This window comes from Tiliqua scincoides, chromosome 5 (genome assembly GCF_035046505.1).
Source record: "Tiliqua scincoides isolate rTilSci1 chromosome 5, rTilSci1.hap2, whole genome shotgun sequence".
Taxonomy (NCBI): Eukaryota; Metazoa; Chordata; class Lepidosauria; order Squamata; family Scincidae; genus Tiliqua; species Tiliqua scincoides.
Window position 1 is genome coordinate 125,275,914 of NC_089825.1, and position 13,445 is coordinate 125,289,358.

Below are 13,445 nucleotides of genomic sequence, written 5' to 3' on the forward strand. Positions count from 1 at the left end.
AATCGGGAAGATAATTCTGGTGGCACGTGTATTAGCGCGCCACCGGCGTTTACCCTGCCCCCTCACGAGACACAGGACGGGTCAGCCTCGCAGCCGATTGGCTGGGGGCTAATTGGTCTGGGGCCACGTGCAGGCTGCTCGGAGAAGCCCGCGCAGTCGGGACCAGGCAGCAGTCAGGGAAGGACCTCTTGCACGCTGCTCCCCGACTCAGGCCACGTTGCTGGGGCCTCGAGCCCAGCAGACTTGGCTGCAGGCGCCCGCCTGCCCGCCTGCCCTCTCGGCTTACCTGTGGGCAGCGAGCGGTTGCTGGTGGTGTCGCCTGGGTTGGGCTTCTTGGCTGGGTTGCGGTGGGCTGCCTTGAGGGGGCGGCGGTCCAGCTGCGCCCCTCTTTGGCCGCGTGTGTGCGGCTGGTGTGCCCACGCCTCCGGTGGGCTTGGTGTGCCTTGGGGCTGGTGCTTGGCTGCTCTCCTCGAGGCTGCTGCCTGCGCTCAGCGAGAGCGCTCAGCGGGAGCCGCTGAGCGCCGGACCTTCCCCCCCCCCACCTCCCTCGCTCAGCGCCCGACCCCCCCCATCTCCCCAGGCTAGTTTGGGTGGCCAGCGCTTGGGTGCCTGGCGGCTCTGCACGGGTCCGTGTTTGAGCCTGCTGGTCGTTTGGGGTGCGTGTGTGAAACGGGTCGCCTGCTTGGTGTGCAGGCGCCCCGTGGGAGCGCTGTTTGGGCGCGTGCCTGGCTGCAGCTGGTGCCTGCCGCCCTTGGGGTTGCTCTGCCTCCTGCCCGGCTGCTTGTTGAGCCTGCAGGCAGAGGCACCAGGAGCTTTTCTCCGCACCTTCCTCCGTTTGGGGATTTCAGAGGTTGCCAGCCTCCTCCCTAGCACATACCTGGGAAAGGCATTTTACCAGGATTTTGCTTCCTTTGCTTGCCTGTAAGGCCTGGTGGCTGAGTGGTGTATTACACTCAACATTGAGCAAAGCTAAGCAGAGTCAGCTGTGGTTCAAAATTGGATGGGAGACCGCAAGTTGGATAACTGTTTTGCTGTGTTATTTGTATGCTAGTTTAAAAAAAAAAAAAAAAGGGGGGGGAGAAAACAAGAAGTTGATGGGATAAATGAATAAAGAGGTGAGATTTAAATAAATAAATAAATAAATAATTATTTTAATAAAAATAAATAATAATAGTAATAAAAAAAAAAACAAATTCCATAATTAAGGAAGTTGTAGTCAAAATATAAATTAATAACAAAACAAACCAAAAAAAAAAAAAAAAAAAAAAAAAAAGAATTTTGAAATTAAAATTGAATAAAAATAAGTTCAAGGGCGTGGGAGAATTAGAGTAGCTTAGTGGTAAGTATTATAAGGTTGATTGGTTAGTTATCACTGCTTCCCCCCCACAGTTCAATCGTCACTATGCCTAAGAGAAACAAGAAATCCGGGGGGAAGGCCCCAAAGCGCCCCCCCCCCAATCCCGCACCAGCTTCCTCCTCGGATGAGGAGAATGATACAGCTGAGCTTCGGGCCCTGGTTGCACGGGTGGAGGCTCTTGAGAAGGAGAAAGCAATGCGTGACGCTGGGTTGGGAGATGGTGGTAGCACATCAGGTGCTCCCCCCCCCAGTCGAAAGTCTACCAGAAAAGGGCGTGGTGCAAAGCTCATGGAAATCCTCTCTTCCAGGTTAACTGCTTTGGAGAAACCAGTTGAGCGGCACGCTCCGCCTGGACCTCCTGTTGTTCAGGTGCAGGCATCAGACCCTGAGGAGCAGCAGCATTCGCAAGGAGCATCTTGCCAGGCAGTACCCATGCCTTCAACGGGTGAGAGCGGGCAGATGGATAACTCAGCCTGGGCTGGTGTATGGGATGAGCGTGAAGGTGTAACTTCCCCAGTGTTGGCACCTGCGACTCCGTTGCCGTATTGGCCGACTTGGGGTTATTCTCAGGTGCCGCAAGTCCCCCCCTTTCCATATTCACCAGGAATATGGCAGCAACCTGGGATCTCCTCAGGGGCGACAGCATCCCAAGTGGGGCAGACCGTGGCTGCCGCTCTGCCGTTTACGGGGGTTTCCCCAGTCTCTGGTGTCCCGTATGGCCTCGCCCCTTATGCCAATGTCCCATATGGGGTTTTTTCTCAGGGAGCCGCAGAAGGGTCAGGTGAGCGTCCGCGAGTGGCTTACGGGGATGTGGCCCTGCCTTTGGGTGGTCACCTTGCCTTGGCAGTTAAAGAGAAAATTTGGAGGGGCGAGTTTGTCGATGTTTTTACTTTATTGCATAAGGAACCTGAGCCAACCTTGAAGGTGGGTGACCCAGCGCCTGATCCCCAAGTGGCACGAAGGCGGAAAATTGATAAGAATTGGAATAACTGGTTAAATGGATACATTATTTATGCTGCAGTTGTTGTTCAGATGCAGCCAGCACGGGCAACTGCGCTTTTTAAGTACCTGGATATTATCCACAGGGCTTTCCGCGAATATGCGGGCGCGGCCTGGCTTGCATATGATGAACATTTTCGTTTACGTGCTTCGCACGACCCCGCCCTTGACTGGCGGATTCCACAGTGGGAATTGTGGGTCCAAATTGTCCTGCCGGCCCGGTCCAATTTGGGTGACCGATCTGATAGTGGGCATTTGATTGCTCGGAGCACCACCGGGCCAGTGGCAGGGATGTCAGGAGTGCGTTGGGTTCAACCCCCCCGCTCTTGCTACGAGTTTAACTCCACAGGGCGGTGCAGTAAGGCAGGCTGCACTTTTGCACATGTCTGTGGGCAGTGCAACGGTCAGCACTCAGTGTCCGTGTGCCCCAAGTTGGCAGGTTTTAGGAGGGGTCCCAGGCCCCAAGCTGGGCAGGCCAAGAGAGGGGGCGGTCAGCCCCCTCAAGCTGGAAAGGGGGCCCACCCCGATTAGAGTAGAGGCGTTGGCTTCATTTTTGAAGGGGTATCCGAAGTTTCAAGATGCTCAGATATTATTGGAAGGTTTTTCTAAAGGATTTCGGATTCCCGCGCCTCCTCCCTCCAGATCTACCTGGACCAGGAATCTCCCATCTGTCAAGGGAATGGAGGGGATAGTTCAAGCTAAGATAGATAAGGAATTGGGAGCCGGCCGTTTGGCGGGCCCCTTTAAGTCTCCTCCGTTTCACAAGGTTCAGGTGTCCCCTTTAGGTGTAGTCCCCAAGAAGGTCCCTGGGACCTTCCGTCTCATTCACCATCTGTCCTATCCTTACGGGGACTCAGTTAATGATAGGATCCCTGCGCACCTTTGTTCAGTGCGCTATACTTCGTTGGACCAAGCTATCGGGGTGGTACGTGGCTGTGGCCGTGGTGCCCTCATGGCCAAGGCGGATATTGAGTCTGCATTCAGACTCTTGCCCGTCCACCCCGATGATTTTTGTTTGCTTGGTTTTCAGTTTAACGGTTCCCTATACCTGGATAAAGCGCTGCCAATGGGATGCGCAATCTCCTGTGCCCTTTTTGAGAAATTTAGCTCCTTTTTGGAGTGGGTAGTGGTGAGCAGGGCACGACTCGCCTCAGTGGTCCATTATCTTGATGATTTTCTTTTCGTGGGCGCGGGTGGATCTGATCAGTGCCTGCACCTGCTACATACCTTTGTGGCTGTGTGCAAGGAGTTGGGGGTTCCCCTTGCCCATGAAAAGACTGAGGGCCCCTCGACTACCCTTACGTTTTTGGGTATTGAATTGGACACTGTACAGCAGTGCAGTAGACTGCCTGGTGATAAGTTGGTTAGGATGCAGCAGTTAATTCGTGCTGGCCTCCAGGCTCGGAAATTGTCCTTGAGGCATTTGCAGGTTCTGGTGGGGCATTTGAATTTTGCCGGCAGGGTAGTTGCCCCTGGTCGAGCCTTTTTGCGGAGGCTGTGTGATTGCATGGCGGGTATCAAGAAGCCTCACCACCGCCTGCGGATCACACAGGACATGAAGGCAGATTTGGTAACCTGGTTACAGTTTTTGGAATTTTATAATGGTGTATCTTTTTGGCGGCAGGAGTGTTTACTTGAGGCGGAGCTGCAAGTTCACTCCGATGCTGCGGGTGGTTTTGGGTTTGGAGTTTATTTTAGAGGGAGATGGTGTTCCGCCCCTTGGCCGGATGCATGGGTTTCAGAGGGGGTTACAGCGGACATGACTTTTTTGGAGCTGTTCCCCCTTGTGGTGGCAGTTCATTTATGGGCAGAGGAATTTGCCAACTCCACCGTGCGTTTCTGGTGCGACAACCAAGCTGTGGTGTTTGTCGTTAACCAGCAGACGTCCCGGTCCCCACGGGTTATGAGGCTGGTGAGGGTGTTCGTTTTGCACTGCCTTAAAAATAACATCTTGTTTTTGGCTAAGCATGTCCCGGGTCTTGACAACGGCATAGCCGATGCCCTATCTCGTTTTCAGGTGGAGCGTTTCCGTCAGCTGGCACCGGGGGCGCTGCGGGAGCCCGATCCGATGCCCCTTTGGCTTTGGACCCTTGGCTGTGCAGAGCGCAACATGTAATTTGGTCTGCGCTCGCGCCTTCTACCCGTCACAGCTATCAAAGTAAGGCAAGGGAATTTGAGGCCTTTCGGGCAGCCCTGGCCTTACCCCAAGTCTGGCCTATTCCTCCGGAACACCTGATGCGGTTCCTGTTATACCTGCATAGCATTAATGTAGCTTGTAGGTCTTTATCAGTGTACTTGGCGGCATTGGCATTTTGTGCCAAGGCCTCAGGTTTTGCTGATGCTACTGCAGACTTTAGGGTACGCAAGTTGGTCGAGGGTTTGAAAAGGATCTGTCCCCCTATGCCTGACCGGCGTAAGCCCATTACCCCTGGGATTTTAGTCAGGTTGATTAATCGTTTTGAGGTGCTGTGTTCGACTCCTTATGAGTCCTTGTTGTTTAGAACCATCAGCATCATTATGTTTTTTGGTGCCTTCCGCCCCAGTGAGGTTTTATATGCCTCAGCGGGCGACGAGTCTGGGAGAGCCTTACAGCTGCAGGATGTACTTATTAAGGCTGATGGGGTCATTATCACTCTCCGTCGTTCGAAAACTGACCAGCGGGGGGTGGGTTTTAAAGTGCGACTGGGCCTGGCGCAGAACCTAGCCTTGTGCCCAGTAAGGACACTTCGGTCTTACTTGGCTGCACGTCCTGCGGTTCGGGGTGCCTTGTTCTGCCATGTTGATGCCTCACCTGTTACGTTTTTTCAGTTTAGGGTCCTTTTTCGCAGGGCAGTGGCGGACCTTGGGTTTCGGGCGGAAGATTACGGCCTGCACTCTTTCAGGATTGGGGCTGCATCGGCTGCAGCTGATCTCGGCCTCCCAGCTCGGGACATTCAGAGGATTGGCCGTTGGCGCTCCTGGGCATTTAAATATTATGTCAGAGAGCCTGACGAGCGCTGAGTGGGATGGGCTCCGCTATTTCCCCCTCGCCCTGGTGGTAGGGGCGAGGGGTGATGCAGATACCACATGAAATTTCCGGGCATGGCCCGTGACAGCGGTTGGGCGCTCTTTGTTCTGGCATTGCCAGTTGTTTATTGTGGCACTGCCACATGTTCCTGTGTTGCATGCTATATTTCCGGGTTTGTCCCGTGACAGCGGTTGGGCGCTCTCTTGCACTGGCTTCGCCAGGTGCTATATAGTTAAGTGATGCATGTTTCTGGAATTGTGATTCCTGTTTTTTCCTGTCCACAGGTTCCAGGGCGGGAGCAGTTCGGGTCCTTATCTGCGGCCACTCCATCGTTTTCTGGGCAAGGAAGAGGGCGGCCTCCAGTAGCTTTGGCACGCAGCTGCAGCTCGGTTCATTGGCTACGGTGCATTGGGTTGCACGGCGGGGAATGCTGTGGGATCAGCTTCTTCCCGCTTTTTATGAGTTTGTGCATGCCCATGCCCCGCCTCACATCATTGTTATTCATTTGGGGGAGAACGACCTGGGCCAGAGGACGACTCTGTCCTTGAGGCTTCAGGCCTGCAGCGATATTCTCCACATTAGTCAGTGTTTTCGCGGGATGGTCATCTTATGGTCTGACCTCTTGCCTCGCAGGGTTTGGCGTTATGCCTCTAATGTTAAAAAGATCGAACTGGCTAGGAAGAAAGTAAATTCGTATGTGAGGCGGGCGGTGCTCCGTCATGGAGGCGGTGTCATTTCTCACCCAGGCATCAGCTATGATGTGCCCCAATTGTTCAGAAGCGATGGAGTACACCTTTCGGTGTTTGGCAATGATGTTTTTCTTCGTGATTTGCAACAGGGCCTGCGGAAATTTCTTTCCGTGTGGGGCGGTGGGGCCAAGCGCTAGGCTGACCCCCCGGGTGGCAGGTGTCGTGCGGGTTTTGGGTAGGTAAGGTCATATCGGTGTACACCGCAGGGTGGCAAGGGCCGGGTGGACTCCACGCTTGGTCATGCTGGCATTCCCGGCTGGGTGACGCAGGCTGGATGAACCTCGGCCTGGTGGTAAAGGCGCACCGCGGGTTCGCTCGGGTGGCCTGAGCTAGCCTGCCACCCTGCCCCTTCGGGGTGACAATGAAGGGGGCGGCAGGCTTGTACTGACGCTGCCCAGAGTCTGGTGTGGTCGCCCAAATCAATATAGGGGGAAGTAGACGGGCAGCTCCGTTTCCCCCATGTAGAACCCGCATGACTTATTTGTTAGGCCCTGTTGCAATCTGAAGTATATTTAAATAGTTAATAAAGTGGCCCTTTGTACCATATGCCCTTGCCTGTGTCTTTATTGGGGGGTGCTGGGTAATTCTGGTGGCACGTGTATTAGCGCGCCACCGGCGTTTACCCTGCCCCCTCACGAGACACAGGACGGGTCAGCCTCGCAGCCGATTGGCTGGGGGCTAATTGGTCTGGGGCCACGTGCAGGCTGCTCGGAGAAGCCCGCGCAGTCGGGACCAGGCAGCAGTCACCCACCCGCCCACCCTCTGGCAGTCCGAGACTAGCTGGTCGCCTTCTGGGGCCGGGTAGGAATTTTTGCCATCAGCCTAATTGGCACATCGGTTGGTGGTTTTTTGCCTACCCCGGACTGTGGAGTTAGGGGCGGAATGGGGGTTTTCCATAGGTCTTCTTGGTCACTTTAGGCAGGTGTCGTGCGGGTTTTGGGTAGGTAAGGTCATATCGGTGTACACCGCAGGGTGGCAAGGGCCGGGTGGACTCCACGCTTGGTCATGCTGGCATTCCCGGCTGGGTGACGCAGGCTGGATGAACCTCGGCCTGGTGGTAAAGGCGCACCGCGGGTTCGCTCGGGTGGCCTGAGCTAGCCTGCCACCCTGCCCCTTCGGGGTGACAATGAAGGGGGCGGCAGGCTTGTACTGACGCTGCCCAGAGTCTGGTGTGGTCGCCCAAATCAATATAGGGGGAAGTAGACGGGCAGCTCCGTTTCCCCCATGTAGAACCCGCATGACTTATTTGTTAGGCCCTGTTGCAATCTGAAGTATATTTAAATAGTTAATAAAGTGGCCCTTTGTACCATATGCCCTTGCCTGTGTCTTTATTGGGGGGTGCTGGGTAATTTATTTAAGAGAATTAAACCCCACTTTCTCAGGTTACCAAAGTGGCTCCCAACATATTGAGGATCTAATCCTATCCAACTTTCCAGCGCTGATGCAGCCATGCCATTGGGACGCGTGCTGTATTCTGTGGTGGTTGGGGGCAGTCATGGAGGTCTTCTCAAGGTAAGGGAACATTTGTTCCCTTACCTCGGGGCTGCATTTCAACTGCATCTGCACTGGAAAGTTGGATTGGATTGAGCCCTTCAAAACATAAATAATAAACACACAACAAAAAGCAAATAAAAGGCATGACAGCAGGAGCAGCTTTCAATTATAAATCAAACAGTAAAAAAAGAGGCTAAGCCAATAATGTGGGAAAGAAACAAAGGTTTTTAGAATCCACCAGGATGCTGAAAGGAGGGTGAAGTCATTGATTCAAAAGGGAACTTCTGCAGTTCTAGGACTGGGACACCATCAAGCTAGCTTCAGTTGATTGCCACACAAAGGAAGATCCCCCAGATGACCTCAGGGATGGGCCATATCATAACTCACTCAGCAGCTCATGGAGTCAGAGGAGGAACAGACCACCCTCAACCCCCCACCCCATAATTCCCACCTTTCTGCTGGCACAATCCTGCTGGTGGCAAATTGTTCATGTCGCATCCTCCCCCCTTCCCCTAACCCATGACCTTTAAAAACTTGCCTTGAAGCAAGGAAAAGATGGATGTTGGCTACTTGCCCTCCAATCCTCAGCAGGACTTTAGACTTAAGGGAAAACACCTAAAAGGTTTTGATCAAATGTCAGGTGTTCCTCCACTAGCTTACAACACTTGCAGAAAGAGCATGAGATCTCTGCCTGCATGAACTCATTAAGATCGCTGCAGACAGACAGCTGGGGGTGGGGATACAACTTACCTGCCATGGTTGAAGTTTCAGAGGATTCCACCCATCTCCATTGCCCGCTACTTTCTGTTTATGGCTCAGTGGATACATGGCATGGAGAGCATGTGCCACAGCATAAACAGCATTGTATATAGCGTAGCTCTGACCAGACATTCCCATTTCAAACACAGGTCCGGGCAGACTAGTCAGCTTCTCCTCCCCTGTACAGTTTCCCTTTGGCCCATAAATACTATATATTGGAAATGAACAAAGAAATACACTGGCCCAAAACCAATGGATAAAACACATCTGAGATTGATAGGGATTCAGGCTCTCAAGGAAGTCCTGAAATCCTGGAACCATCTTTGTGTGGAAAAAGAAGGACAGGGTGCCATTGAGGGATTTTGGTGTGAATTTATCTGAATCCTGAACAGCAGTGAAATCCCATCTAGAAGTTATGATCCAAACCCTTTCCAATGGAAACATAAAACGAATTTCATAATTTACTAGAATTACTCGCAATCCATCCATTGACTGGCCGTCCCCATAGACAAGAATGACATTGCTTTTCTTTGAAATCCTAATGGTATCAGCTATCCTTCCAAGGGTTTTGCTACTGGAATGAAATGAGTAACTCCTTAGTGGTGAAATCATTTGTGTGAAAGCAATACAGATGTTGTTCTGCAGGAGCTTTGGTTTCAGAGCATGAAGGAATTTTACTCCACTCTCATCATCTGATAAAAGGAGGCCAATCCAACTCCATCCAAAATGCTTAAGAAGCTGAACAATCCCTGCAGATTGAGGATTTTCATTTGGAGTCATCCGAAACAAAAAAGGGAAACAAGTTTTGTAACTCAATACAGGGTCAAACGAGGTGTAACTAAGCTAAAAGGGAAAGAACAAATGTTGAAAAAGAGAATGCATTCCCCAGCACATTTTTAATGAACAGAATATTCTTTCTCAGATAGGGAGGATTGGGGCCCTGTCTCTTCAAGAAACCCATAATATCTGTGAGCTGAAAATGGGATACGGCTCTACACTCTGAATAATGCTTTTTCAGGCTCACAAATATTGAGAAATACACTAGTAAGGTCCTGGAGGATACTTCTCAATTTCTCTGTGGCTACAGCTGTTCCTTCCTAGGAATACCATACCTGTGGAATCTTGTAAACATTTAAGATGTTGGCCATATGGACAGAATTTTCAGAGGTGAGTCCACCAATGACAACAATTAGCTTCTTCTCCTTATTACAGTTGTAATTTAGAGATTTCCCCGTTTGTGTGAAGAGGAGATCCAAAGTATTTGTGTAGGCTCTCATTACACTGAAATTATTGTTATAGAGTTTGTATCCTAGGGAGGTATTAGATAAAAGACTGTAGTTCCTGTTGATCTCCTCAATGGCAAAGAGGAAGGCAAGGACATGTTGATAGTTTCTAGGAATTAAACTACAAGGAAATTTTCATGTAATTTTACATCATTAGCTCAGAGAAACAAGCACATTTCACATCCATAAATTCTAGCTGACTTGTAAAAGGAACCAGTGGCTAACAGCCCAGTCCTATCCTTACCCCTCCCACTGATGCAGCCACATTGAAACAGTGCACACTGTATATAGTGGGGGGGGGAGAGATTTAAATCCCCTTCCTCCTCCGTAAGCCTCCCACCCAACAATGGTTCTCCTGTGCCAGCAAATTCATTGGAGCAGGTCTATGGAGAGAAAGGGGTGGGAAGGCTATTGTCAGAGGGGATAAGATCCAGTGCGCATCTCTCTGTCTCATTCCTCCCACTGCCCAGTGCCACCTCTCTCTCATCTGTTCCTTCCTGTCCAGCGCACTCCCTGTCTCTCCTTCTGTCTTAATTGCCTCAGTGGATGCTTTTGTGACTTCCCACCAATGCTTGGGCAGCGTGCTACTCAGCGCACTGCTGGAGCACGCTTTACAGCCATTTTTCAGCAGTCATTGCCAGCAGAGTGCAGATTCCACTGGCGGTGAGGCCCAATGGGATTTGGCCATAAATATGTGAATCAACCCCATTGCAAAGCCTTGAGCTTGACAGGATATTCAATAGCTGGTCAGCATCTTAAATTTGTCATAAGCTATTTCCATGCTGTAGTCCCCAAATGATGTACTTGTATATCTGAAGTGTTCCTCATCAATATACTAGGTTTGATTTGCATAAATTACGTAGATCAAACCAATCAGGCTAACCACACTACCAGAGGACTTCAATCAACAAAAGTACATACAATCCCTTTAGGGTGGAGTCTGGTTGTACCATATAGTTGGGTACAGTCATGTCAACCAATAGAATGGATACAAATCCCCCAAGGATCATGTAATCTGCAGAACGAGGAAAATTATGTTGACTCGTAGACTGCCTGCTGCACATGGAGTTCAAATTCTTGCTGAAAATACAGGGCAGCAAGAGGCAGAGAAGAAGTAGGTTCAAATTCACTCTGAATACCAACACTCTTCGGCCCAAACCCCAGCTGCATATCTGCATTGTCACCTATACGCCTGCCAGTGTGATTATGACTAACATCTGTTGTGATCGAAGCTATAGAGAAGAAACAGCCACAGAGAACTGAGCAGCCTTTAGCAACACAAAGATATCAAGTGGAGATTTTAGTGTAAGGGCTACAGGAGTTTCATGATTCCATCTAACAAAGCCCTGCCCGGCTCAGTCTAACCTGTCCTATCTCTGTGGCACACGTTGGCCTGACAGGAGTCTTTGTTGCAGTGACCCTTATACACGGTCTTTATTCCCTGAATGTTGCAGAGCAAAAGCTGTTGAGGGAAACAAACTGTCTCGTTTGTCTTGCTAATTCATTAAGCAACTTGCAGCTGTTCAGGAACAATCCCAGAAGTAGCCAAGTTGAATGGTAGTGATTTTGATAATTAGAGGATAAATACTCACATTTCCCAAAGCTTTACAGTTTCTGCTAATCTACAAAACATATTCTTTTGCTTTGCTATCCAAGAGGCCTGGCTGAAAATTACATGGCATCCAAGGGGGGGCCCATCTTCCACCCCCATCAGCATCACCACCGCCTGCCTCATCATCAAAAGTGGAGCAACAGGGAGGACAGACTCCCAGGATCCTCTGCTCCCAGACCATTTGGGCAAAAGTGGAAACAGAGCGAGAGCAGGTATCAGTGCTGATCACACCCTTTCTCAGCTGCTGGTCCTTCAAAGCAGGTTGGGTAAAATCTGAATGGACTTTAAAAATAATAATAATAATAAGCCTTCCAGATTCTGTGGCACCTGAAGTCTTCGGGATGGTTCCCTAGAAGCAACTTCAAATGGGACTCCCAAAAGAAACCCTGTCCTGAGATTTTAAAAAGATTGGCACAAACAGGCCCCTCCCCCATAAAGAGAACCTAAGACTTTGGGACAGGGTAACTACCAATTCCAGCACACAGCAGGCCACCTTCCTGTATTTCAGGTACAAGGAGAGAAACAAGGGTGGATTTTGAGGAATCAATCAATTTGTCTCTCAAAAAAAACAGGTTTTAAAAGAAAGGCATCTCAGCAGGACAGAAATCAAAGGCGCTTGCTCCTGAGAAAGCATGACAAGTGAAGGGGAGTGTGTTGGAAGGGGTGGGGGAGACTTGCATGGCCAGTGCGGTGTGTGACTATTAAGGCCAAGAAAGGGATTAGGATTGGGACAGCAGGGAGGGAAGCCTCCAACCTAAAGGAAGGCAAATGGCACCAAGTGGCTAAGAAGCAGAATTAGGCTATCAGCAGGAAATAATCCACCCAGAGGCAGACTAGGGCTCAATCCTATCCTCAGCCATCCTGCACAATGCAGTGCTGCTGCCCACTGCAACCCATGGGCCAGCTGGGAGAATGGACTAATGAAACGGGGTGATAGGCTATCAAGAGGGCCCTTCGGTAATCCTGGGAGATGGAAGCCCATAAGTTGGAGAGGAAATCCCCTCGTTCTAAGCCCCCTAAAAGATTAGTGTCTGAACATTTTACTGGGACAAAGATCTTGCATTTTCCCCTGACACAACCAAGGCAGAGGACCCCCTTTCATGTTGCAGAAAGGAAGTCACAAGGGGAGCAAGCAACAGCTCTCAGCACTCTTGCTCAATTGAGGACAGAGGAGTCGGCCAGTCAGCAGATGGACACACCTGCCTCATGATCAGGACCTGAGTGCCTCTGAGGGTGGGGTCCTTTGGAAGGAGGCTTTGAATCTGTCACCTACCCCAATACTCAAGGGGCTGATTGACTGTCAACAGCATAGCTAGAGGGGTCCAAAACACCCCTCTAGTATCTCATGGAGTCTGACCATGCTGTGTAAGCGGCCCCTCCCTCTCGCTGCTGAAGCCAGTGGAGGCGGTGAAAACAACACTGAAGATATGGAACTGTACAGTAGGTGATGACTGCAGCCCCCTTTTGGAGCATGTAGGGCAAAAATACTTGGCCTGTTGCCTGAGGTGGTCCTGAAGAGGTTCAGTGAAGGACATGTGGAAAGGAAGAACTGGAGTCTGGCGAAAGAGGAGTCAGTGGGCTTTGCATCTGTGCTTGATGCTGAAGGCCAAAGCAACAGATTTATTCTGTTCTTTGTCCATTCAGGTCCCAGCCTGGCATCTATCTTGAAGCAACTGTTACAAGCACACACAGGAGGACTCACATGCTCAGTGTTATCTAGCTTGAACACCGTTTGCCACCTGTTCATAGCCACTCTGTGGCAATCACAGAAACTTTTATCAAAAGATTGGCAGCTTCCTGCCCCTACACAGTTAGTAGGTCTAGTGCTCCCAGTGAAGAAGGTGTTAAATATAGACAGTCTGCAGACCTTGAAGCAGCTTGCGTACATGCGAATGTGCACAGATTCCTACTGCCTCTACCATAGGAGATGGTGGAAGCACTAGAGTGGCTGCTTCCTTCCTGCTACTGGTATTAAACAACCAGTGCCTCAAGAATCCTTGAGAACTCAATTACTGCACTAGGTTAGCAGAACATTGTTACAGAGTTGAGAAGCTGAACCACATGAACAGGAGTCTAGGAACCCTGCCTTCCAGGGCCTGTCTGGCCAAATGGCTCTATATTCACCTCTCTTGACCAGAGAAATATTAGAGGGTCTGGAGCAATAACAGGTAAAGTTGGGGGGGGG

The 13,445-nt window shown here is 50.6% G+C and overlaps 1 protein-coding gene across 1 annotated transcript; it reads left to right on the forward strand.

Annotated features, from left to right (window-relative positions):
- Nucleotides 1–1,313: 1,313 nt before the first annotated feature.
- Nucleotides 1,314–5,356, forward strand: LOC136651859 (uncharacterized). Its single transcript, XM_066628581.1, has 2 exons — nt 1,314–1,802; nt 4,374–5,356. Exons 1-2 carry the CDS (start codon nt 1,403–1,405, stop codon nt 5,354–5,356), a joined length of 1,383 nt encoding a protein of 460 aa, XP_066484678.1. The 5' UTR covers nt 1,314–1,402.
- The last annotated feature ends 8,089 nt before the right edge of the window (nt 5,357–13,445 follow it).

What these genes read in the sequence shown, in the direction of transcription:
- LOC136651859 (XM_066628581.1), top strand. Translation starts at nt 1,403, where the DNA reads ATGCCTAAGAGAAACAAGAAATCCGGGGGGAAGGCCCCAAAGCGCCCC. An exon ending in AGTACCCATGCCTTCAACGG is followed by an intron (nt 1,803 to 4,373) that starts GTGAGAGCGGGC and finishes TCTCGTTTTCAG; the next exon opens with GTGGAGCGTTTCCGTCAGCT.